General features: G+C 42.1%; 1 protein-coding gene across 7 annotated transcripts in view; it reads left to right on the top strand.

The window, feature by feature from the left end:
• Nucleotides 1-27,455, top strand: part of THSD7B (thrombospondin type 1 domain containing 7B) — a 924,116-nt gene that overhangs the window by 727,634 nt on the left and 169,027 nt on the right. For all 7 annotated transcript variants that reach the window (XM_033944565.1, XM_033944564.1, XM_033944562.1 and 4 more), the window contains 2 exons: nucleotides 9,851-9,984; nucleotides 24,160-24,313. In XM_033944565.1, coding sequence (XP_033800456.1) covers nucleotides 9,851-9,984; nucleotides 24,160-24,313 — 288 coding nt within the window. The remainder of the gene's footprint in view (nucleotides 1-9,850; nucleotides 9,985-24,159; nucleotides 24,314-27,455) is intronic.

Below are 27,455 nucleotides of genomic sequence, written 5' to 3'. Positions count from 1 at the left end.
GGAAACCCGGGTCTCCAACAAGGAGCACCTAAATGGGCCTCCGCGTGTGCGGATTGCCGGACTAGATGGACCTCGGTCTGTTCCGGTGAAGGCGTTTCTTATGTTCTTATAAATGATTTATTTCACTTTAAAGATTTTTTTTTCTGTTTATTGTACAGCTATATACAGTAATATGCTTCACTTTTCCTTTAATCCTTAGAAATGTGAAATATGATAGCTGAAGAGGATCTCAGGGTCCATGTAGTTTTCCTAGTAGGAATATGTATTTTTTATGAAGGATTATTGAAAAGTTCTCAGTCCAGCCAAGAAGAGAATGACACGGATATGGTTCAATCAATGATCTGAAACAATGTCAAAACAGAGAATTTTGTTTCTGCAAATTGGCACTTAATGAAATAAGACAACACTCTTTTCAGGTACGGTGGCAAAATAATGCTCAGCATTTAGGAAGTTGGTTTGGGCTGAGAACTTTTCAGCAGCCCCTCATTCAGTTTATAAATATGATTTGTTGTCAGTCTTGTTGTTTTTTTATTGTCTAATCAATAATAGATGTTTCATTATAGAAATGTATGTTTTATCTGTTAAATTTTTGTTTAAATGTTAATTTTAAATTTTGTTCAACGCTTTGTAGTTTCGAAAAAGCGTTCAATCAAAAACCTGAATAAACAATAAACAATCTGAAACAGTGTCAAAACATAGAATTTTGTTTCTGCAAATTGGCACTTAACAAAATCAAATAATACTTTTTTCAGCTACAGTGGCAAAATAATGTTCAGAATTTAGGAAGTTGGTGGGTTGGGTTGAGAACTTTTCAACACACCCTCGTATATAATAAAAGTAAGCCAAGTACAGGACAATGGAGCCATTCTGATGAGGTTGGCTCTTATTGGTGAAGTGAGGCATTATGACATCACAATCTCAGCTCTGGTTACCAGAGACTGAAACTCTTCCACAATACAAGGAGGTGCTGAAAAGTTCTCAGCCCAACCAAGAAGAGAATGACATGGATATGGTTCAATCAATGATCTGAAACAATGTCAAAACAGAGAATTTTGTTTCTGCAAATTGGCACTTAATGAAATAAGACAACACTCTTTTCAGGTACGGTGGCAAAATAATGCTCAGCATTTAGGAAGCTGGTTTGGGCTGAGAACTTTTCAGCAGCCCCTCATGGCAGCATTCAGTTCATAAATATGATTTTAAAATGTTAACAACTACTAGCTTATAAATTAATATGCATATCATCAGTCTGCAGACATTAAAAAGTTCTAGTGTGTATTTAAAAAATGAAATCAGACAAAAAAATAAACCCCCCTCCCAACATTAGGGGAGAAAGTCAAATAACTGAAACCAAACCAAAGCCAAACCAGACCCAACAGCCCAGTTTTATTGTTTGTTGAAGTTTTAAATTTCCCCTTAATATCTATTCACACAATGAATCACTAATTTTGGCAAATAATTCTCATGGTTACCTTGTAAATCATTTTGAATAAAGGCCTAAGTGTTGTTGGCAGCATCTCACCAGTGGGCTGCTTTTACTAAGCTGCGATAGCGGTTTTAGCGCGTGCGTAACGCACGCAGAATTGCCGCACATGCTAGATGCTAATGCCATCATTGAGGTGGCATTAGTTCTAGCCATGTAGCACAGGGTTAGCGCACACTAAAATTCTGCACGCGATAAAAACGCTAGCACAGCTTACTAAAAGGAGCCCATGCAGAGACATTAAGGAGGGGCATTCTAGAAAGGGCATCCAAGGCAGAACAGGGATGTCCACAACAAAGGGCTCCTTTTACGGAGCCGCGTTAGCGGCTTTTTCGCACGCAACTTTTTATCATGCGCTCACCCCCGTGCTAGCTGAAAAACCACCGCCTGCTCAAGGGGAGGCGGTAGCGGCTAGCGTGGCCGGCAGTTTAGCGCGCGCTATTACGCGTGTTAAACCGCTAACGCGGCTTCATAAAAGGAGCCCAAAATGTCTCAGTCACACCCTCCATTGTATCAGACCCAGAGTTTATAAACTCCTTTGGCCAATGGAATACCAACTGTATCTATATGCCACTTGCTTCAAGATCAGATTAGGAGAGGTGAGTAATCAATTTCAATAAAATTCCAAGGTACTGAGCTCCCAGGCTGAAATACTTTTACAGGTGTTGCATGACAAGCTTTAGACTTACCTCACATTTAGGCCCTCTTTTATTAAGGTGCGCTAAGCGTTTTAGCGTGCGTTTATCGCGCACTAAACGCACACTAAATCAGCATGCGCGCTAAATGCTAACGCGTTCATAGGATAACATGCAAGCCTTAGCATTTAGCGCGTGTTTATCGCACGCTAAAAAGCATAGCACACCTTAGGGGTCATTTTACAAAGGCGTGGTAGCGGTTTAACGCGTGGAATACCGCGCGTTAAACCGCCTGACGCGCTAGTACCTAACGCCTCCATTGACGAGGCGTTAGGATTTTAGGCTGCCGCAGGGGTTAGCGCGTGATGAAATGTCCGACGCGCTAACCCCCTTAGCGCGCCTTGATAAAAGGAGCCCTTAGTAAAAGAGGAGGTTACTGTTTTCAGACTCTGACAGGTACAATTTCCTGCTGTTTGTTACTTGCCATTATTATTGTACTCTAGTTCAATATTGTCTTCCACATATCCACTTTTATTTTTTCTTGTTTTTAAAAGCCGATGGGCTCCTTTTACTAAGGTGCGCTATGCATTTTAGCGCGCGCTAACCACAGGCTAAATGCTAACAAGTGCATGCTAGTCTATAGACACGTTAGCAGTTAGCATGCGCATAGATTTAGCGTGCACTAAAATGCTTAGCGCACCTTAGTAAAAGAGGGGAGAATGTATAATTGTGTAGGAGCCCCACAATTGGACTTAGGCCCTCTTTTACTAAGGTGCGCTAACCGATTAGCGCACGCTATGGACGTTAGCGTTTAAACATAGAAACATAGAAAGATGACGGCTGAAAAGAGCTATAGCCCATCAAGTCTGCCCACTCTACTGACCCACCCCAATAAGTCTAGATGCTAGTGATTCGTCCTACGTAGGGATCCCACGTACATGTCCCATTTACTCTTAAAGTCAAGCACGCTGGTGGCCTCGACCACCTGCACCGGAAGCTTATTCCAGTGATCTACCACCCTTTCCGTGAAAAAATACTTCCTGGTGTCACTACTAAATTTCCCTCCTCTGAGTTTAAGCGGATGCCCTCTTGTGGTCAAGGGTCCTTTGGGGAAGAGGATGACATCTTCCACCTCGACACGTCCTGTGATGTATTTAAATGTCTCAATCATGTCCCCTCTCTCCCTGCATTCCTCTAGAGTGTAGAGCCGCAGTCTGCTCAGTCTCTCTTCGTACGAGAGACCCTTGAACCCCAAGATCATCCCAGTGGCCATCCGCGTGCGCTAATTTGATTAGCACACACTAATTGGTTAGCACACCTTAGTGAAAGAGGGGGTTAGTTGTGAATTTTTGTTCTCTTTCTCAACAAACTTTCTTTTTGCTGCAAATATTGCTGATGTGGTTCCAATCTTATTTTCAGATTCTTATGCTATATTGTATATTACCCAAGCGAGGTGGAAATAATGCTTACTTTGCTTTACGTTCTGGAGGCCGCATGAACAATCTAGCTATAGTTTTCTTATTTTATAGGGGAAAAACAACAAAAATTATAGTCATAATTACATGCTACACTGTTCTGCAGCGGCAGTAACAATAGACAATTGTACACATTTTGTAGTGCAATAGATTGCATGAAACAGTCTGGTGATGTAATACACAGTGTATTATACTGAACAATAAAAAGCATTTTATTTTAAATGGAGCTGCAATTAGGTAGGCAAACTGAATGTATTGTCATTCTGGTTGTAGTGAAGTAAAATTTGATGTAAGTAAAGACATGGAATGTGTACTGTTCCATTTTCATTACAAGCACTGTCATTTAGCCATTATACACATTGTACAGTAGCATGAACGGGGATTTTGTAAAGTCATCATTAAAATATCATTATTTATATGAAGTTAAACTTTATAGCTACTTCCCCAAATTCTGTATATGGTGCCTTAGGCTGTGCGTGCACATTAAGCACTCATAGCAGATATATGAGTACAACTTAATTGATTGATGCTATTGGGAACTAATTAAAAGTTATGCCCACAACTCCAAAAACATGATTCTATAAAAAGCATGTGTCAGTTGCAGTGTGCGCCAGGGGTAGATTAGGGGCATTCATACAAGTTATGGGGCTTATTTTTTTTTAAAAAAGAAAGACATACAAAAGACAGCATTAACTGGCACTTGGACGTTTTAATCGCTAAGACGTCCAAGTGCCGATTTTTTAAACCGACCTTTGAAACAGCTTGCTAGGCTTTTTGTCTGCAGTGCATCCAAAGTTCAAGGGGACATATTGGGGGCAAAATGTTATTCGTTTTTATGTCACCCTAATTTGCAACATTTTTTGTAAATCGCACTGAAGTAAGATTTTGCGATGAAATCAAAATTTTATTAAACTTGAAATTTGAGCTTAGGGCACGCTTAACGCTTGGACATCTTGCAATAATCAAACATTTACCAAGTCTTCCAAGATGCCATTTAGATGTCCGGAGCTAGATCTGTTATAAAAGCATCTAAGAGCTGACCAGATGATCACTGGAAGGATTATGTCATGACACACACACACACACACACTCACATTCTCTCACTCTCACACTCTCTCACTCTCACTCTCATACTCACACACTCTCTCACACTCACACTCTCACACTCACACACCCAGTTGTCACTGACTCCCTCCACCTCCCAAAGATGTGAAAGGCCTTTGAAACAATTAGAAAGCTCAAAAAGTAATTAGCTTTAGCATTAGCTAGTATTTAGCTCTTAAGAAATAGTCTAAGAAATCCTTGGAGGGTAACCTGCCAATTACAACAATATAATAAAATAATAATAAAAATTGAGCATTACCATAGCCTAACATAAAACTAGCAATCTTAGGGGATCCCAATGTACATATTCCAACTCCCTTAGCAAGTTAACAAAGAAATCACCAAAATTAAGATGCAGGCAGCAGTCCAACAGCAAGATGGGGGCTGTCCAGTCTTTTGCACTGAGTGTCACATGTTTGATTATCTTCCAGTTGGTGAGAGGTCTTACATGTGTGCTCAGTACAAAGAGCTCTTAGCACTGAGGAAACATGTCCGATCTCTTGAGGCTAGAGTAGCCGACTTGGAGGAGCTGAGGGAGACAGAGGTACATAGAGGAGATCTACAGGGTGATTGTAGATAAGTCCCACTTACAGTCTGGCAGTCTCTGTGCTGCCTCAGAAAAGGGAGGTCTTTTTAAAAGAGCATCACCCTTATGAAGTGGAAAACAATCCTGTAGCCAGGACCTGCCCACCAGGGAATGCAATGTCCTCTTACACCGAGGATGTGTCTCCAGGGACTTCTGTTCAGAAGGGAAAGGTTAGAACGGCCATTAGGGTGGGAAATTCATTCAGTAGGCATGTAGATAACTGTGTGGCTAGTGGATGTGAAGATCACTTGCCTGCCTGGTGCAAAGGTGATAGAACTCATGTGTCAACTAGATAAGATTTTAGACAGTGCTGGGCAAAAGTCTGCTGTCTTGGTACATGTGGGTACCAATGACATAGAGAAACATGGTAGGGTGGTTCTGGAAGCCAAATTTAGGCTCTTAGGTAGGAAGTTAAAACCCAGAACCCCCAGAAGATGTAATGGGTCAATTCGAAAAACTGAACAGTAGCAAATCGCCTGGATTGAATGGTATAAATCCCAGAGTACTGACAAAATTGAAAAATGAACTTGCAGAGCTATTAGTAATTAGTAATTTTTCTTTAAAATCCAGCATAGTACCAGAAGACTGGAGGTTGGGCAACATGACACCAATTTTTAAAAAGGGTTACAGAGGTGATCAGGGAAATTACAGACCAGTGAGTCCATAGACATAATTTACCAGTGAACCCATAGACATAATTTACCTAGACTTCCAGAAAGCCTTCGATAAGGTACCACATGAGCGGTTGCTCAGGAAGCTATGGAATCACGGGGTGCGAGGGGAGGTCCACCGATGGATCAAAAACTGGCTGGCAGACAGGAAGCAGAGGGTTGGTGTAAAGGGCCACTACTCGGACTGGCAAGGGGTCACGAGCGGGGTTCCTCAAGGGTCAGTGCTGGGACCGCTCCTGTTTAACATATTCATTGACGACCTGGAGGCGGGAACAAAATGCGAGGTTATCAAATTCGCAGATGACACCAAACTATTCAGCAAGGTTGAAACCACGGTAGATTGCGAGGATCTCCAAAGGGATCTTACGACACTGGAAGAATGGGCGAAAAAGTGGCAAATGAGCTTCAATGTAGGGAAATGCAAGGTCATGCATATAGGGAGAAGGAACCCGATGTTCACTTACAAAATGGGGGGATCAATGCTAGGGGTCAGTAAGCTGGAAAGAGACCTGGGAGTGATGGTAGACACGACATTGAAGGCGTCGGCACAGTGCGCCACAGCCTCGAGGAAAGCAAACCAAATGTTAGGTATCATTAAGAAGGGTATCTCGACCAGAACGAAGGAAGTCATCCTGCCACTGTACCGGGCTATGGTGCGCTCGCATCTGGAATACTGTGTACAGTACTGGTCACCATACCTCAAAAAGGACATGACAATGCTTGAGGGAGTCCAGAGAAGAGCAACTAAACTGATTAAGGGTATGGAAAACCTTACATACACTGACAGACTGAAGAAGCTGGGGCTGTTCTCCCTGGAAAAGCGGAGACTCAGAGGAGATATGATAGAGACCTTCAAGATCCTGAGGGACATCGAAAAGGTTGACAAGGACAGATTTTTCAATTTGAAAGAAACCACAAGAACAAGGGGTCACTCGATGAAATTGAAGGGGGACAGGTTTAAAACAAACGCAAGGAAATTCTTTTTCACACAGGGTGGTGGACACATGGAACACCCTTCCGGAGGCCGTGATAAGAAATAGCACAGTACAGGGTTTCAAGGAAGACCTGGATAGGTTCCTGGAGGACAAAGGGATTGAGGGGTACAGATAAGAGCAGTGGAAGGTTTAGAGATAAGTGTAGAGGTAGGTATAAAATTAGTCAGGGACCGCTGCTCAGGCAATATGCCTGATGGGCCGCCGCGTGAGCGGACCGCTGGGCTGGATGGACCTCTGGTCTGCCCCGGCGGAGGCGACTACTTATGTACTTATGACTTCAGTGCCAGACAAAATAGTAGAGGCTATTATAAAGAACAAAATGACAGAACAGAAGCATGAATTAATGAGAGAAAGCCAACATGGATTTAGTCAAAGGAGATCTTGTATCACCAATTTACTGCATTTCTTTGACGGCGAATGAACATGTGAAATAAAGGTGAGCTGGTTGATATTGTGTATTTGGATTTTCAAAAGACATTTGACAAAGTACCTCATGAAAGACTTCTGAAGAAATCAGAAAGTCATGGGATTAGGAGGTGGGGGGGGATAGAGATTGGGACTTGTATACTGCCTTTCTTGTAGATATACAACTACATACAGGTACTTGTATTTTCCCTATCTGTCCAGGTGGACTCACAGTCTATCTAATATACCTAGTAGAGGTACATGTCCTATTATAGGTAATGTCCTATAGATTAAGAACTGATAGAAAGACAAATAACAGAGAGTAGGTTTAAATGGTCAATATTCTCAGTGGAGAAGGGTAAATAATGGGGTTTCCCAAGGTTCTGTGCTGGGACCACTGCTTTTTAACATATTTATCAATGATCTAGATCAGTGGTTCCCAACTCTGTCCTGGAGGACCACCAGGCCAATTGGGTTTTCAGGCTAGCCTTAATTAATATACATGAGAGAGATTTGCATATAATGGAAGAGACAAGCATGCAAATCTGCTCCATGCATATTCATTAGGGCTAGCCTGAAAACCCAATTGGCCTGGTGGTCCTCCAGGACAGGGTTGGGAACCACTGATCTAGAGATGGGAATAACAAATGAGATAATTAACCCCAGTTTTTAGCACAAGCCACAGCGGTAACAGCTCTGAAGCTGAAGCGGAGTTGTTACCGCTGTGGCCAGCGCTAAAAAAACGTGCTAAAAGGGGGGTAAATTGGCTAATGACACAAAGTTGTCCAAAGATGTCAAATCACAAGAGGATTGTGAAAAATTGCAAGAAGACCTTGTGAGACTTGGAAAGAGGAACCCAAACTATAGCTACGTGGTGCATTGTTCCACATTAGGAGTCACTGCCCAGGAAAAGTATCTAGGCGTCATTGATGAGGATGCATTGAAACCCTTAGCTCAATGTGCGGCAGCGGCTAAGAAACCAAATAGAATGTTAGGAATTATCAGGAAAGTAATGGAAAACAAAGAAGAAAATGTTATAATGCCTTTGTATTGCTCTATGGTACGACCGTACCTCAAATATTGTGTGCAATTCTGGTTGCCGTATCTCGAAAAATAAATATCAGAATTAGAAAAGGTGTAGAGAAGGGCAACAAAATGATAAAAGGGTTGGGATGACTTCCCTATGTGGAAAGGCTAAAGTGGCTATGGCTCTTCAGCACTGATTTTTTTTAGGCGTCATTTCTAGAATATTGCCCACCTTGTATAATGCGCTTTATATTGTTTTTTTTTTTATATTGTTATATTTTTTTTGCTTTATATTGTTGATGTATTTTACAAAATAATAGAAACTGGTAATGTTCATGTGACTGCACAGTAGACTGTACTTAGAATCAGCTCCGATCCCCATAGGGAGGAGCGATGGCAAATCGGCCGAAAGCCGTTGCCACTAGTAGGGGGGAGGGGGAGGGGGGGGGTAGATAAGAGAGGAGTGGGAGGGGGGACGCACCCTTTTCGGCGACGCAAGAGCTTAGAGAAGGAGGCAGCATTTCCACCTCCACATAGCTCCACCGCCACCCTTCTGCTTTTGCAATCCTCAAAAGAATATACAACCACAACAAAATATAAACATATTACTAACCGTCCAATTCGCCAGGTAAGATGTTTCTGCTTACAGCGGCCACGCGGCAGCAGGCCTCATTCTGCTTCATAAGCCTCGCGGAGGCAGGCCCATAGGTACCGATGCGGGCCCGATGCTACTCGGCAGCCCTGCGAGCCGCCGCGAACCGCCGCGCCGTACTATGGCCTGCCCATCCGTTCGCGTCGGGGGACCTCGGGGGTCACTTCGGGACAAGCCTTTCTCCTCACATGCGGCTTACGCAGGCGGGAAGGGAGAAGGGGCGCGTCGCCCCTGCTGGTCTCTGCCGCCCTCGCGTTCGTCCGGCGTTCTCTCCTCGATGTCGGGCCGCGGACCTGGGGGGGGGGCGGAAGGGGGCGGGCCGCCTCGCACGTGCGTGCTGGTCCGCCTGCCCGGGAGCGTCGCACCTTCAAAAAAGACCAAGTGAAGTTAAGTGACGGCTTGCATAAATGTCGTAAATGCACACGGTTGCATTTCTGTGCTGTCAGTGTTGATAAGGACTCATTAGCAGCAAAGTCAGTATGTTATATTTTATATTAGCTCAGTGAAGCATCACTTTATTCAGAATACACTATGTCATAGCAGCGAGAACAGTCATATAAAAAAAAACAAAAGGGTTTAGGAAAAGACATGACAATGGATTTTCTCATTAACGGTATAATGTAGAACTTCTCTGTTCTGTTATTTATGATTCAGCTTTTTTTTTTTTTAATCAGTTCACTGTTGTATCTTTTGACAAATTAGTGGGAGAACTACTGCTCTTGTGTTTTAATTAGCACTGTCATTGTCTTATTGCTCTTTGTAACTGTGAATCTTTTCAAAACTGACCTATTGAAATTATAAATTCTGGTTCTTTGCAGGTGTATGAAGCAGTCCCCTGTTACAGCGAATGCAATCAGTATTCTTGGGTAGCAGATCCTTGGTCTCCGTGCAGAACTGATAGTGTGGAAAAATCTCCCCACTGTGGGAAAGGAATACAAACTAGAAAAATCAGGTGAGTGAAAGCAAACAATATATTTTGCAAAGATGAAACAATTGCCTCATTTAATATTTAGATACTTATCCTACCACATTGAGAGGAGAAGTTACTGGGCTTTGCTTACTGCAGGAATCCCTTACATGCCTCTTACATACTTCAGGTTAGTAGAGCTCTTGGTAAATGAATAATGGCTTGGTCTCAACTCCCATTCCTCAAAGGCTAGGTTTTCAAGCCATCATTAACAAATATGCATGAGAGAAATTTGCATATGATAGAAGTGGCAGACATTCAGTTCTTCTTCGTGCATATCTATAAGGGATATGTTGAAAAATTGACATTATGGTCGTACTTGAGAACTGGGAGCAAAGACCAAGGAAAAGACAAAACTTGCAAACAACCCGATCCGCTGAATTTGTTTTACTCCTCAGGATCTTTAGCATGCTAAGATGCAGTCTTATGCTCTTGTGGGACATCTTAAATGGGACAGAGGTTAGGAATTGTGGAATCTACCTCTAATCGTATTGTCAACAAAGATTCCCCTCTCTCCAACAGAAAAGCCCCCTCCCAATCAGACTTCCTTGACTTCCTGAAAAAAATACCCAACCTCCCTCAGAATAAGCCCCCCCCCTCAAAAAAAAACCCAACCCCAAACCATTGGGACAGCTGTCGACAATCTTGGAAAACTATTGACCCTATCCCTGGTGTCTAAGAGTTTGGCCCATAAATGATTTGCAGTTTCTTCAGCTATTAAGGGCTCCTTTTACAAAGGTGCGCTAGTGTTTTTAGCGCACGCTAGCCGAAAAACTACCGCCTGCTCAAGAGGAGGCGGTAGCGGCTAGTGCGTGCGGCATTTTAGTGTGCGCTATTCCGCGCGTTAAGGCCCTAACGCACCTTTGTAAAAGGAGCCCTAAGTTGCCAGGTTCAAAATGGCACCAGTTAACCACTAATGGTAGCCTTGTAATACTTTCAGTGGGATCAAATTGCCAAACAGGGGCCCTCTCCACTGCTTTATTATCATTTATGACATAATTTTATTTTTGCTTTCTTTTTTGTATTTTGCTTCTTTGAGAAAGTAATTTTAAAATGTTAAACTAATATATATACAGTATGGAAAGGATCTGGGATTCACTATAGTTTCTGAGATAAAATACTTTAAACAGATTCACCCCCATACTGGAGAAAATGGGACCAGCCTCCCAGCCTCAAATTCACACAATCTCTAATTTTAAAAGTGGCATGAAAAGATAGAATCAAGGTGGCTCAAAATACTGCAGTTTATTTAACCCCCCCCCCCTTTTTTTTTTTTTTCCAAAACCATAGCGCAGTTTTTAGCGCCTGCCGCGGTGGTAACAGCTCCAACACTTATAGGAATTCTATGAGCACCGGTGCTGTTTCAGCCACAGCCGGTGCTAAAAACTGCACTGTAAAGAGAGGGGGTTAATTTTCTTATTAGGAAAATTTGATAGGATGTCTCAGTACTTCATAAAATTACATCAGCTGCACATAGAGGCAAGAATTTTATTTAAGCGTGCATATTTTCTCTATAAAATATTGCACGGCTCAGCACCATCTTACTTATATCAACGTGTTGTTTTTGCCAATTCAGTTAAAGGTTACAAAACTTTAATATGCTTTCCTTCTCTAAAAAAAGAGATTAAAGCTACTGGAACTTTCCAGGGCTTTTCAATCTGCCAAACTCTGAAAAGATTGTTCAGGCATTTTTCAAAGTTTGCATTCTTTCTTAGGTTTTAGGAAAAATATCAAAACCTGTTTATTTAAAAAACTGTGTACTATGCAGGGTTTTCTAATGTCTGACTCTGTTTTATTATGTACTAGTCTTATAGCCCGTTACATTAACGGGTGCTAGAATATGTGTGTGTGTCTATCTTTATTTTTTTTTTCTCTCTTCTTAGCCGCTTTCTGTATTTCTGTCTGTCTTTTTTTTTTTTTCCTTGGCTGTCCACTAGCACCCCTTGCCTGCTCCCCCTGTACATTCTCCCTTCCTTTTACCTCCCCTGTGTCCTCCACCACCCCATCACTGCTTACCTTATCTAGCAGAAGCCCTTCTCCCTTTGTTTTACCTCCCCCTGTCCATCATCTGTCCAGCAGTAGGCCTGTCCTCATTTTTCTGCCCCCTCCCTGTTCATCAGCACCTCTTCCCCTGTCCATCAACCCCTTTTCTGCCCCTCCATTTCCGTGTGTTGCAGCATTTCCCTCCCACCCCACTTCCCTGTGCAGTATTTTCCTCCCCCCCATACCTTCCTCATACCTTCCTTCCTACTTATGTTAAAATGCTTTCCGGGTTTGGCTGCCGCGGCCTGCAGCCACCGCAGCCGCCATCCGACTCGGGCCGCCACGGTCGACATCCACCTCGGGGGGGGGGAGAGGAAGAGAGAGAGTGGAGAGAGTACTGTAGGGGCATGCGCAGTCCTACCTGCGGGTCCCTACATCGCGGCGACGTCAAGAGCAATAAACGCAGGCGGGGATCGTTAGAGTAGCCACCGCTCACCGCTCCAGACTGTAAGACGAGCATGCGCACTTCCTATGTGTCGCTACAGCTCATGGAAAACCGGCGCACACATAGGAAGTGCGCATGCGCGGCCTAGCGTTTTATTATATTAGATAGTTATTCTGGAGGCATGTTCCAGTTTTCTTTCTGTTAGCCGTGTATCGTAAACTGTGTGCCGCAGCACACTAGTGTGCCTCTTGAGATTTCAGGTGTGCCGCGGCACACTGGAGAGGAGGAGAGGCGCTAACTGACTGCGTGCAGGACGTGTCTCTCACAGCGAGAGGCACGTCCTGTAGGCAATCAGCTGGCGCCAGCACCTCTTCTTCTCGCCCTCTTCCCTGTTGACACCCACCACTGGGGGCTCAGGGCCGGTCTGGAGGGCCTTTGTGCGTGCGTGGATGTCGACGTGACAACATCACGCATGCGCATGATGTCATGGCGACATGCGCGCACATCCGGATGCCTTGAGCCGCGGCCACTAAGGCCTTCTTTTACTAAGATGCGTTAACTGATTAACGCGTGCTAATTTAGCGCACGCTAAATGCTAACATGTGCTTGTTAGTCTATGGACACATTAGCATTTAGCACTCGCTAATTCGATTAACGCGCAGTAATCGGTTAGTGCACCGTAGTAAAAGAGGGGTTTTTTTTAGTGTGCCACAGCTAGATAAAGTTTGCCGGACACTGTGTTAGCCGCTTGGAAATGTAAGGTCTTAGCAGCATAAAAGATTACGTGTTATTTTATGTCATGTTTCAGCAGAACCACCCTTCTTCTTTGTAAACTTGAGTCCTTCCTCATGCCTCAGCCTCTTCCAGCTCTCTCCTGGGACATGTAGGGAGATAGAAAGTGCCCCTTGTTTTTTTTCTGTTACATAGAGCATTTTGGATCCCAGTTTGTTTACAGAAGTTAAATAGCTCTAAGTCAAATAGATGCTGGCTCTGTCATCTCAAAGCTGGGACATTAGATCATTTGTTATTCTATTGTCCATTGATTCTTGCTTTTTGGAAATCAATATGGGGGTCAAATATATTGTATGTTGGAAAATCCAGTGGCATTATCGAATGATACTGTGGTGTTTGGCATGTCAATGAGGGCTAAGAGCCAAATATCATCTAAGAATAACAGGCTTCTACTTATTATGACAGGGGTTGTCATACAACAGATCATGAGAAATTGGAAAAATTGGGATCAATTGAATTATAGCTTTTGGTGGAACTCCCTATGTCGTATATTTAAAATGGAAAGAGTAATTGCCATGTAACAGGGGAATTTTATGAAATTTCAGGATATTTGGGGACCATTAACAAAATATTGTAATGAATGAATATCATTTTCCCCCCCTTAAATATGCACATCCAAGGTGGGGTAGAAGGGTGGGGGGTATTTTGGTTTTCTTATGAGTGCAAATAATGTGGAGGGTTTTTTTTAATATGTTTTCTTATTTTTGATGAAAGTCATTGAATATGGGGGTGGGAGGGTTATGGGATCTGAATTAAATTTTAATAGGATATTAAGTGATGTATTTAAATATATATTGATATTATATGCTGTTGCACTTATTATAAGTTTTAAAAATGAATAAAGAATATTAAAAAAAATAAAGTGCCCCTTGTGTCTGGTTATCTCATGTTCCTAGACCTTCTCAGCCTAAGGTCTCTCTCCCAGAGCCCAGGTGCCTCTCTTGAGCCTCGGCAACTAAAAAAATAAGTTTAGGTAAGGAATAACAAAATCCTTTCATAATCTAGTTTTATCTGCTAAACTGTTTTTAATTAATCCAAATCTACTGTATTTTAATATTTGATAATAATAAACCAATTTTGATGACTACTAAGGGCCCGGAAGGTGGTCCATACATATTTTAATTAAATAAAATATAGGGTTTATACAACGGGTGGGCAACTCCGGTCCTCGAGGTCTGGAATCCAATCGGGTTTTCAGGATTTCCCCAATGAATATACATTGAAAGCAGTGCATGCGAATAGATCTCATGTATATTCATTGGGGAGATCCTGAAAATCCGACTGGATTCCGGCCCTCGAAGACCATAGTTGCCCACCCCTGGTTTATACTCATATATTATACTACCAGTCTTCACCTTAGAGAGACTCTTTGCATCAACATACCCATCACTACACATTGAAAGGATTATTTATAATGGGCACCTAGGATAAGAGGGTAAGGAAGATGCCTACTAAAGAAAACTTTAGGCACCTATTTGTCTTTATAAAATACTAATTGAAGTGGTAGGCACAGATATTTACACCAGGTGTAAATGTTCTTTCCAATATTTGTCATATACAATATAGGGGAAATTCTGTATAGGACGCCGGTCTCAGCAGCCGCATAAGAAGCGACTGAGAATCGCAGATTGGCATCCTATTTAGAATTGTATCTAACCGGCGCCCATGTCATAGGAGGGGCCTTAAGCACCTGGGCCAATCGAAGTATTAGGCCTTCTCAGTGCATCCTGGGATGCACTGGGAGAAGTCTAAGACGCCATTGGCCCATATGCCTAAGGCCTCTCCTATGGGAGGGGCTTTAGGCATCTGAGCCAACCTGAGCCTTAGGCCCTTCCCTGGTGCATCCTAGAATACACTGGGAAGGGGAAGGCCTGCCATTTTGGTGTGGCGGGCCTAACGGCTGGAGGGTGTAAGCAGTTCTTTCTGCAATGAAGTACAGGTTGTGGGGGGGGGGGCTTTGGGGTTCGGAGTGGGGGGTCTAAAAGCTTGGGTGGGTATGAGGGTCTGGAGGAGGGATGTCACCAGTTGGGAGGGGTCTGGAGGGGAGGGTGTGGCCAGTTGTTGGGGGTTCAGAATTTCCAGGGGGTGCCAGAAGGAAGAAGTGGGCATCCCTTATGCCGGGGGAATTTGCGGAGGGGGTGTTCAAGAGTGTTGGCAGGAAGGAGGGGGCATCCCTCCTGCCAGGAGACTTCACGGGGAGAGGGGATCCTTGCTGCAACCGCTAAGCTGATCATGGCAGGGGGATTCCCTTGCTGCGATCTGCTTAGCAGCCGCATCTGTTTAAAATGTAGGCCAGCATTTTGCAACCTAGGGCCACTTAAGCTCACGCAAGGCCACTTCCAGGCAAAACCACATCCATGCCCAGCCTTGGGCAAGCTTTAGTGCCTCTGATACATGCCTACAGTTTAGACAGCCTGCCTCAGGTTTTTTTTTTTTTTTTTGAAAACGTGTCACAATTGGCTGGTAGGACACCTACCGCCACCTACAATCAGGACACCGTTTATAGAATCCGGCCCTACATGCTTAATTATAGTATCTTCACATTTAATATCTTTTCCCACCCTCTACCCCTAAGCATACCTATTGACAAAGGCCCTGATTCTATAAATGGCACCTACCTGGTAGGTTCTGTTTATAGAATCACACCTAGTGGTGCCTAAGTGGTCTTAGGTGCCAGTTGGCATTAAAAACTTAGGTGCACTGCCATTTAGGCCAGGGTTTTCTTGGCCTAAATGAGTGTGCCTAAGTCAAACTATGCCCCTAACCATGCCTACTTGCTGGCAGGCGCTTTGGTGTAGACGCCTATCTCTGAGCGGTAAATGCCTACAGAGTTAGGCGCCTACCAGCTAATTAATTGTATAATTGGGTTTTTTAATGAACTTTCAATTAAGAAAATTAAGTTAGGTGCCTAGATTGTTAAGGCACACTGACCTAGGCACCTAATTTCAGGCACTATTTATAGAATCTGAGCTAAAATGTGTACAATAATATCATAAACAAAATTGTGCACAAAAATTCACTTACAAATGTGTTAGACTTAAACTAGCCACCAAAGTAATAAGTTTGAATAGAAAGCTCTAAAGAAACTACACACAGGTTCCTCAGTTTGCCACACAGTTTTAGCGTATGGTAGCTGTCCTCATAGGAACCAATTAGTGTGTAATTTTTTTCTTTTTTTCTTTTATATATTATTCAATAAATTATAAAGTGCTTATGCTCAATTTTTTATATATAGTATAATTGCGATAGTAGCGAAAGTAGCAATTACTTAGCTTTTTTTTATATAAAAGAAACTGGGTCTGGCTCAATCCCCACCGACGCGTTTCATTATTTCATCAGGGTCGGGGAAGGAGAACGCTGTAAAGAACAAAGTAAAACACAAACATTGTATAAGTTTAAGTTTAAATTTAAAGGACCCAGCAATATAAGTAATTTGAGTTTAAAAAGTTGTTACGAGGCTTACCAGAGCAGTTCAATGTCTTAGCAAAATGCTAAATCCATGATTAATGAGCCGGAAGTGAAAAAACCCCGGCGTGAAAAAAGCTAATAAGTCAAGAACCCCTGATCATATGACCCAAAACTAGCCAATGAACACCTTAAAGACCGACCTTTAACTCAAAGTCCGAAGACTCTTAATCAAATGCTCGCTGTTAGCCAATCGCTGGTCAGATTCAATCCGTGAGGATACATTGTATTGAGTTTAAACATCCACCGAAGTTCTTTGATGTTTAAATTGTGTTCATAATTACCTCCCTCCCACCCGACATGTACTGTATCAATGATGCGCCATTTAAGATCAGTGATTTTATGTTTCATTAGAGACCAATGGCGGACTAAAGGAGCAGTTTCAACCCCAGTATTAACACGAGACTTATGTTCATTGAGCCTAATGTTCATAGGTCTAGTGGTGCGCCCTATATAGATTTTTGGACAAGGGCAAATAATCATGTAAATAACATGATCCGTCTTGCAATTGGTTCTAGATTTGGCAGTATAGATCTGGCCAGTCTGCGGGTGACTCCAAATTTCCCCTTCTAAAGCATATTTGCACCATTGACATTGGCCGCAACTAAAGTGGCCATTCACAGTAGGGGAATCATTTTGTTTGTGTTTATAATGACCAATAAGTTCCCCTAAATTTTTGGCTCTCTTGAAAGCAAAAATTGGGGGATCACATTCAGCTCCCAAGATCAATTGAATGATATGCCAATGTTTAAGAATAATATTCTTGATGTCATAAGCCAGGTGGGAGAATTGTTGAACACACACCAACAATTTCTCTTCTTCAGGGTTTCGTTTATATTGAAGAAGTTGATATCTATGAGCATATTTGGCTCGAGTGTATGCCTGTTGTATTATATGTTTAGGATATCCTCGCTGTTTAAATCGGTTCTTCAGTATCCGGGCTTGAGTCTTGTATCCAGCAATGGAGTGGCATAGTCTCCTCAAGCGTAAAAATTGGCTATGAGGGAGGCTGTTTTTGAGTTGTTGCGGGTGGAAACTATGGTAACGGAGAAGGCTATTTCTGTCAGTAGCCTTATGAAAAATTGTTGTTAATAATAACCCCTGCGATTTGAAGATGGTCATGTCCAAAAATGGTATCTCATGATGATTAATGGTAGCGGAGAATTGAATATTAGGATCTACTTGATTTAACCACATGAAAAATAAGTTGAATGTTTGGATGTCAGATTTCCAAATGCAAAAAATATCGTCCAAATAACGTCTCCAAACAGTGATGTTTGGAAACCAATGGGAAGTATAGATGTATTGTTCCTCCAACTGGGCCATGTATAGAGTGGCAACTGAAGGGGCCAGGGAAGCTCCCATGGCGATCCCATGGGTCTGTAAATAAAACTCCCCATTGCACCAGAAGTAGCTCCTGGTGAGAACCAATGTTGCCAATTCCATCAAAAAAGAAGGAGAAATTCGTTGACAATAGGTTTGGTTTTCAAATATCTTTTGAAGCAAGGTCAGGGCACCTTGTGTGGGAATCATGGTGTATAACGCCTTGACATCTAGCGTTATCAACAAACCATCAGTTTGAGACTGTGGAATAGTATTCAAAATATTAATCATGTGAGTGCTGTCCTTAACATGAGATTTGATCTTCAAAACTTCTTTCTGTAAAAATAGGTCCAAAAATTTGGAAAGGGGTTCCAGCACAGAATGAGTCATAGATACGATTGGTCGTCCAGGGGGGTGAGATAAAGATTTATGAATTTTTGGTAAGAATCTAATTCGTGGTGTGTTATAAAATTCTTTGTCCTCCATTTTATAACACACCGCGAATTAGATTCTTACCAAAAATTCATAAATCTTTATCTCACCCCCCTGGACGACCAATCGTATCTATGACTCATTCTGTGCTGGAACCCCTTTCCAAATTTTTGGACCTATTTTTACAGAAAGAAGTTTTGAAGATCAAATCTCATGTTAAGGACAGCACTCACATGATTAATATTTTGAATACTATTCCACAGTCTCAAACTGATGGTTTGTTGATAACGCTAGATGTCAAGGCGTTATACACCATGATTCCCACACAAGGTGCCCTGACCTTGCTTCAAAAGATATTTGAAAACCAAACCTATTGTCAACGAATTTCTCCTTCTTTTTTGATGGAATTGGCAACATTGGTTCTCACCAGGAGCTACTTCTGGTGCAATGGGGAGTTTTTTTTACAGACCCATGGGATCGCCATGGGAGCTTCCCTGGCCCCTTCAGTTGCCACTCTATACATGGCCCAGTTGGAGGAACAATACATCTATACTTCCCATTGGTTTCCAAACATCACTGTTTGGAGACGTTATTTGGACGATATTTTTTGCATTTGGAAATCTGACATCCAAACATTCAACTTATTTCTCATGTGGTTAAATCAAGTATATCCTAATATTCAATTCTCCGCTACCATTAATCATCATGAGATACCATTTTTGGACATGACCATCTTCAAATCGCAGGGGTTATTATTAACAACAATTTTTCGTAAGGCTACTGACAGAAATAGCCTTCTCCGTTACCATAGTTTCCACCCGCAACAACTCAAAAACAGCCTCCCTCATAGCCAATTTTTACGCTTGAGGAGACTATGCCACTCCATTGCTGAATACAAGACTCAAGCCCGGATACTGAAGAACCGATTTAAACAGCGAGGATATCCTAAACATATAATACAACAGGCATACACTCGAGCCAAATATGCTCATAGATATCAACTTCTTCAATATAAACGAAACCCTGAAGAAGAGAAATTGTTGGTGTGTGTTCAACAATTCTCCCACCTGGCTTATGACATCAAGAATATTATTCTTAAACATTGGCATATCATTCAATTGATCTTGGGAGCTGAATGTGATCCCCCAATTTTTGCTTTCAAGAGAGCCAAAAATTTAGGGGAACTTATTGGTCATTATAAACACAAACAAAATGATTCCCCTACTGTGAATGGCCACTATAGTTGCGGCCAATGTCAATGGTGCAAATATGCTTTAGAAGGGGAAATTTGGAGTCACCCGCAGACTGGCCAGATCTATACTGCCAAATCTAGAACCAATTGCAAGACGGATCATGTTATTTACATGATTATTTGCCCTTGTCCAAAAATCTATATAGGGCGCACCACTAGACTTATGAACATTAGGCTCAATGAACATAAGTCTCGTGTTAATACTGGGGTTGAAACTGCTCCTTTAGTCCGCCATTGGTCTCTAATGAAACATAAAATCACTGATCTTAAATGGCGCATCATTGATACAGTACATGTCGGGTGGGAGGGAGGTAATTATGAACACAATTTAAACATCAAAGAACTTCGGTGGATGTTTAAACTCAATACAATGTATCCTCACGGATTGAATCTGACCAGCGATTGGCTAACAGCGAGCATTTGATTAAGAGTCTTCGGACTTTGAGTTAAAGGTCGGTCTTTAAGGTGTTCATTGGCTAGTTTTGGGTCATATGATCAGGGGTTCTTGACTTATTAGCTTTTTTCACGCCGGGGTTTTTTTACTTCCGGCTCATTAATCATGGATTTAGCATTTTGCTAAGACATTGAACTGCTCTGGTAAGCCTCGTAACAACTTTTTAAACTCAAATTACTTATATTGCTGGGTCCTTTAAATTTAAACTTAAACTTATACAATGTTTGTGTTTTACTTTGTTCTTTACAGCGTTCGCCTTCCCCGACCCTGATGAAATAATGAAACGCGTCGGTGGGGATTGAGCCAGACCCAATTTCTTTTATATAAAAAAAAACTAAGTAATTGCTACTTTCGCTACTATCGCAATTATACTATATATAAAAAGTTGAGCATAAGCACTTTATAATTTATTGAATAATATATAAAAGAAAACAAAGAAAAAAAGAAAAAAATTACACACTAATTGGTTCCTATGAGGACAGCTACCATACGCTAAAACTGTGTGGCAAACTGAGGAACCTGTGTGTAGTTTCTTTAGAGCTTTCTATTCAAACTTATTACTTTGGTGGCTAGTTTAAGTCTAATACAATAATATCATGGCACATAATTTCAACTAGTCAATATTCTGTAAGGGGTCATTTAATCATGTAGGTTTCCACATTCATGTATAAATGATTAAAATAGATATGGACTTAACTTCACCTTTTTAACCCCCTTCAAGCTAGAATTATTAACATACTTTAATATTGCTAATATGATGGAGGGGGGGGGGGTTACTGATAGATCTCTAATATAATTAGACCTAATTAACATATAGACTTAGCACATGGTAATAACTTGAGTTGTGAGTTTGTCTCTGTAGCCACTGTAACATGCAGTATTGTTGCAAGAGTTGGTAAACTATGACACTATAGTTAAAATGGGAATTTAGAGGCTATTTTAGTAAAGTGTGTTCACTGTATGCTTGGAAATTGAACATTATCCATGTGCTAGTGATGAACCTTATCAATTTTTAATTTTTAATTTTATTTTTTTTTTTTTGGGGGGGGGTAAATTGCATACCATGTGCGGAAAATGGGCATGTCTGTGTTGACCAACTAGCATGTTTCAACTAGTGTCTGTTAACATAAAGTGAACCAAAAAACAATTGTCCAGAACTTTTAACTCCCAATGAGAGCGAACACCGGCCTGTATTTATTAGTTAACAATCAATGAAATTTAATAGGACATCAGTACGGGCCTTCTTACTCTTTAATCCACATTAAACCACGGACAAGAATTCATAGGTGACTAGCCCCAAAATTTCAAATATCAATAAAATATATATATATACAGTATATGGAACAGGGGAAAACACAGTGTGAGTTCCAAATAGGAGGAAAAAGAAATGGGAGCGCGTGTGTCTCCAAAATAGGAGGCAGTAAGTACTCTTGTGTTAATTTTTTTTGCAAATCTTGCAGACAAATGGAAAAATTAGTATAGGACCTGCAAAAAAAACAACTCTATGGGCTCCTTTTAAAAAGGTACGCTAGCGTTTTTAGCGCACTCATCGGATTAGCGCACGCTAGCCGAAAAATTACTGCCTGCTCAAGAGGAGGCGGTAGCAGCTAGTGCGCGTGGCATTTTAGCGCGCGTTAGGGCCCTAATGCGCCTTCGTAAAAGGAGGCCTATGTTACGGCCGCATTAAAAATGTGCTTAGCGCATGGAAAGCCCCCATCTTAAAACACTCTAAGCCCATGTTTTAATGCATTTCAGTAAAAGAACTTCTTAGCAACATTGATATAAATGTTTTGATGGTGTCCAAGGAAACAGCGAGATTATAAGAACATAAGAACATAAGCAGTGCCACCGCTGGGTCAGACCACAGGTCCATCCCGCCCAGCAGTCCGCTCCCGCGGCGGCCCAACAGGTCACGACCTGTCTGAATCACCCCTTGGTTTCAGTACCCTACGATCCCTTTGTCCCTCAGGAATCCGTCCAATCCCTGTTTGAATCCCTGTACTGTATTCTGCCTGATCACTTCCTCCAGGAGCGCATTCCATGTGTTCACGACCCTTTGGGTGAAGAAAAACTTCCTTGCATTTGTCTTGAACCTATCCCCCTTCAGTTTCTCCGAGTGCCCCCTCGTACCTGTTGTCCCTCTCAGTCTGAAGAACCTGTCCCTATCCACCCTCTCTATGCCTCTCAGGATCTTGAAGGTCTCTATCATATCTCCCCTGAGCCTCCTTTTTTCCAGAGAGAAGAGACCCAGCTTATCCAGCCTCTCGGCGTATGGGCAGTTTTCCAGTCCTCTTACAAGCTTCGTTGCTCTCCTTTGGACTCTCTCAAGTACCGCCATGTCCTTCTTGAGGTGCGGTGACCAATACTGAACGCAGTATTCCAGATGCGGGCGCACCATCGCCCGATATAGTGGCATGATGACTTCCCGCGTCCTGGTTGTGATACCCTTCTTTATGATGCCCAGCATCCTGTTGGCTTTTTTCGACGCTGCTGCGCACTGTGCGGATGGCTTCATTGATGCATCCACTAGCACACCCAAGTCTCTCTCAAGTCCGCTGTCTCCCAGCAGTGCCTACCACCATGTTAAATTTCCAGGCATATAGTAAATACACTATTAAAGATTTGAGCTTGTGGGATTTCTAAAGGTCCCTTCCTCTGCCTTTAATAATAATAATAATTTATTTTCATGTACACCGCCTGCCAGTAGTTCTGGGCAGTTCACAGCAAGAGAAATTGAGACATTTCAGTGAAAAAATACAATACAGAAAACATTACTACTTTAAATACAACATAAGTAAAAAAACAATTCAATTAAAATACAAATTGCTAGATAAAATAGTCATCGTTAACATGCTGTTAAGAAAGTTAACATTTTTGCTTATCAAATAAGTAAGTTTTCAATAATTTCCTGAAATTAAGATAAGCATGGGATTGGGTAATCAGAGGGCACATCCAGGAATTCATCTTCCCCGCTTGATATTCTAGTATCCTATCCAAAAAGGTTTTATAACGATGGGTCTTTAGAGCAGGGAAGATGAACATACTGGAATTTTTAGTGCACTCATTTGACTTTAATAATTTCAGGTAAGATACCAGATAAGAAGGCAGTAAACTAAAAAGTGCCTTGTAGCAAATACATCCAAATTTATAAAGCACTCTGGCCTCCAATGGGAGCCAATGCAACCTAGTATAAAAAGAACTTACATGGTCATACTTCTTAAGTATTTTTACTAGCTCACTTTGTTATCCAAAAACAATGTTATATCAATCAATCAGGTAACTGAAGTTATTTAGTGAACACTCAGACACAGGTAGGGGGGTCGGCAGTTGTAATGAATGCAGTCATTTGAATAAAAAGGAACCCGGAGCAGCCATATCGATTACCCACTTCATTCAAAGCTAAGTTGGTTTTGTTTTACCATCTTTGTGTAGTTATTTAGCTGTTGTATGGTGGGTGAGACTGTGAACGATGATGGTCTCTCAAAACAGCTGCTCCGTGATTTTTTCACTGAGACCTCAGCTGTGGGTCTGAGTGTTCACTAAATAACTTCAGTTACCTGATTGATTGATATAACATTGTTTTTGGATAACAAAGTGAGCTAGTAAAAATATTTAAGTATATCACTTTGGATACATAAATTCCCTTGAGGCACAAGACATACTTCTTAAGACCAAAAATCAGGCGGACTGCAGCATTCTGAACTAACCGAAGTCTTAATAAAGTCTTTTTTGTCAATCCTAGATAAACGATTTTACAATAATCTAAGGTAGACAGTACAGTAGACTGGACTAACAGCCGGAAGGACTCTGTGTCAAAATATTTCTTAATAGTCCTCAATTTCCATAATATTGCATAGCATTTTTTAGTTAACAGACCCGTATGCTTCCTAAAAGTACGGTCTAATGTTAAGGAGAAACACAGAAAGCATTGATTAAATAACATAAAGGAAAGTATGGTGGTAGGATTCTCTCTTTATACCATCAATAATTCTTGTTCTTTTACTACTGCTATAGATGTGTGAATGGAACAGAAGATGGTGATGGCGAGACAGTAATAAGCACACGGTGCAGCCAGTATGAAATTCCTGCTGATACTCAGAATTGTACTATTTTCTGTCTTGATGACTGTGTCATGTCTGAGTGGGGACAATGGAGTAAATTTCCACAGGTAAGCTTCCTTGTACTGATTACAAATGGGGACATTCAGTGGAGTGCTCATTGTCCGTTCCCACTTCCTTTTGTACTGTTTTATAGCCGTGGGATCTCTGTCCTGTTGGACTTTTTGGTATTTACTTGACATTCTATAAGAGCCACCTAAAATTAGACGCTTAACTTATCACCCTAAACCGCACAAGAGGTTCTTGGCGCCAGGCGGCATGCTGAATGCTCCGCACTGCTGCTCATAGGAACTCTATGATTGTCGGAGCAGTGCAGAGCATTCAGCACACTGACTGGCACTAAAAACCTCTTGCATGGTTTTGTAAAAAAAAAAAGTGTGTGGGGAGGGGGGGGACACGGAGTTAATTAGTAAATTGGCTGCACTAATGAGCTTTAACAAGCTTGTAATTGAAAAGAAAAATTAATTGGAGATAGGTGCCTGTCTTCTTGAGTAAGAACATAAGAATGGCCTTACTGGGTCAGACCAATGGTCCAACAAGCCCAGTGGCCCGTTCTCACGGTGGCCAATCCAGGTCACTAGTACCTGGCCAAAACCCAAGGTGTAGCAATATTCTATAAAAGATTGATGCCTTTTGCAAAGCTGAGAATGACTTAGGCGGTTCATAGACAACCCCGTGAAAGACAAAGGCGCGCGCCGACAACTGAGCGCAAGACGGAGGCACGCGCCGAAGAAAATTACAGTTTTTAGGGGCTCCGACGGGGGGTTTTGTTGGGGAGCCCCCCCAGTTTACTTAATAGAGATCGCGCCGGCGTTGTGGGGGGTTTGGGGGGTTGTAACCCTCCACATTTTACTGTAAACTTAAATTTTTCCCTAAAAACAGGGAAAAAGTGAAGTTTTCAGTAAAATGTGGGGGGTTACAAACCCCACACCCCCACAACGCCCCCACAACGCGGCGCGATCTCTATTAAGTAAAGTGGGGGGTTGCCCCCCCCCCGTCGGAGCAGTAAAAACAGTAATTTTCTATGGCGCGCGCCTCCGTGCTGCGCTCAATTGTCTGGGTGCGGCTTTGTCCCGGCGCGCTTTTCACCTGACACCGACTTAGGTACTGCTAGGCACAATTCTCTAAAGGACTTAGGTGCCTATAATGTAGGCCTTTAAAACTCTGGCCTCCATTACAGGTGCCTAATTTTTAAGTTAGATGCTGCTAAGTGCAATTCTATAATGGACACCTAAGTGTGATTGAGGAATCAGTGCCTAACTTTAGGCGTCTATCTTTTCTAGTCGCCAATTATAGAATCTGGTCCAAAAATGTATACTTAACTATGAAAATAATGATTTACCAAAATAATGAAAGCTTGTCAGATAATAATTTAATCCTCATTTTACATGCTTAGAATCTTATGATATTAAGAGCTGATTCACTAAAGCTTTTTATTCCCATTATATGTTCATGGAAAAAATATCTTGCTGAACATAGTCTAAATTTTTCCTTGATGTTGTCTTACTTCTTAAAGTTAGCCCAATGATTTATTGCATTAAGAATCAAGCATTTAGGAAGAATTTTTACTAAAGATAAGTGAATCAGACTCCAAAAGGGCCATACAACTGAGAAGTTAACATTTTATAAAACTCTGGGGTGAAGCCATTAGGACTCGGTGCTATAAAAAAAAAAGTTTGAGTTTTAATTGCTCTATGTACTTAAAGGAGCATTAAGCTGTAAGATTTCTTCCAGAGGCAATCAAGGAATTGCAGTCTTCTAAATAATACATAACTGAAGGGCCTAACTAGGCTGAGTCCAAAGGATACAGTACATTGTGCCCACACTTTTTGGGCTTGCGAGCTACTTTTAAAATGACCAAGTCAAAATGACCTACCAACAATAAAATTTTAAAAAAACACAAAGCACACTGTACGCATAGAAAATGTTAATTATCATTCCTATTCCAGGGTTTTTCAAAGAGGTCAAAGCAGATGACTCTATGCACTATCACCTCAGTAACAACCATACAAAAATAGACAAATATACCCCCCTCCCTTTTTACTAAACCACGATAGCAGTTTTTAGTGCAGGGAGCTGCACTGAATGCCCAGCGCTGCTCTCAACGCTCATAGGCTCCCTGCGCTAAAAACCTCTATTGCGGTTTTGTAAAAGGGGACCTTAGTGTAAAATATAGTCAGCAGATATAAATTCAGCCACATTTTGATCACTAAATTTAAAATAAAATCATTTTTCCTACCTTGTCTGGTGATTTCATGAGTCTCTGGTTGCACTTTCTTCTTCTGACTGTGCATCCAATCTTTCTTCCCTTCTTTTAGCCTGTATGCTTCCTCTCCTCCAGACCTCATTCCCAACCCCAACTTTTCCTTCCTCTCTCCCTGCCCTTTCTTTCTCTCTGCCTCCCTTTCTTTTTTTTTCTGTTTCTCTTCTTTCCTTCTGTCTCCCTGCCTGCCCTTTTTATTTCTTTCTCCCTGCCCTCCCCCAAGCCACTGCCACTGCCATCAGGGACCAGTACCTAAACTGCCATCGGGGACCAGGACCCAAATCGCCACCAATAACAGGCCCAAAAGCCGACGACGCCCCAAGCTCTTCCTGCTTCGGCCGGCCAGCATCGCAATCGACCTATTGGGGGAAATGCTGCTGGGTCCTGCCTTCGCGGAAACAGAAAGTAGGCAGGACCCGGAAGCAAGAAGAGGAAATGCTTCACTAACCTGTCTCCCGCCTTAGCCCGTAGCGAACGCTTGCTTCAGGGCTCTCAACATGTGCGTGCCGGCTTCCCTTCTCCCCCCCTCCCCCAGATATAACTTCCGGTTTCGGAGGGAAGAGAAGAGAAGCCGGCACGCACACATTAGAGCCCAGAGCATAAGTTCGCTACGGGCTGAAATCTCCAAGCCGGGTTTTTTTAATGTTCAGCAGCGGTGGCAGCAGCAGATGACAGCTGGGCGGACCGCCCAGCTAAAAGGCCCTAGGGAGAACACAGAAGGAAGGCTGATCGACCCGGTAGATCAGGATGGCAAGACGAGTCTATCACGGAGCCCGGGATGGGCTCCGCGATCGACTCACGTTGCCTTCCTGAGCTACCGGTCGATCGCAATTGACGTATTGGGCACCCCTGATTTAAAGTATGCAAAAAGGATCTTAACAATATTAGATACTTTGTTGGAAAGCTCACCTCTGGCATTATATAATATA

This window comes from Geotrypetes seraphini, chromosome 5 (assembly GCF_902459505.1).
Source record: "Geotrypetes seraphini chromosome 5, aGeoSer1.1, whole genome shotgun sequence".
Taxonomy (NCBI): domain Eukaryota; kingdom Metazoa; phylum Chordata; class Amphibia; order Gymnophiona; family Dermophiidae; genus Geotrypetes; species Geotrypetes seraphini.
Note: the sequence above shows the minus strand (reverse complement) of the source record. Positions and strands in the feature narration are given on the sequence as shown.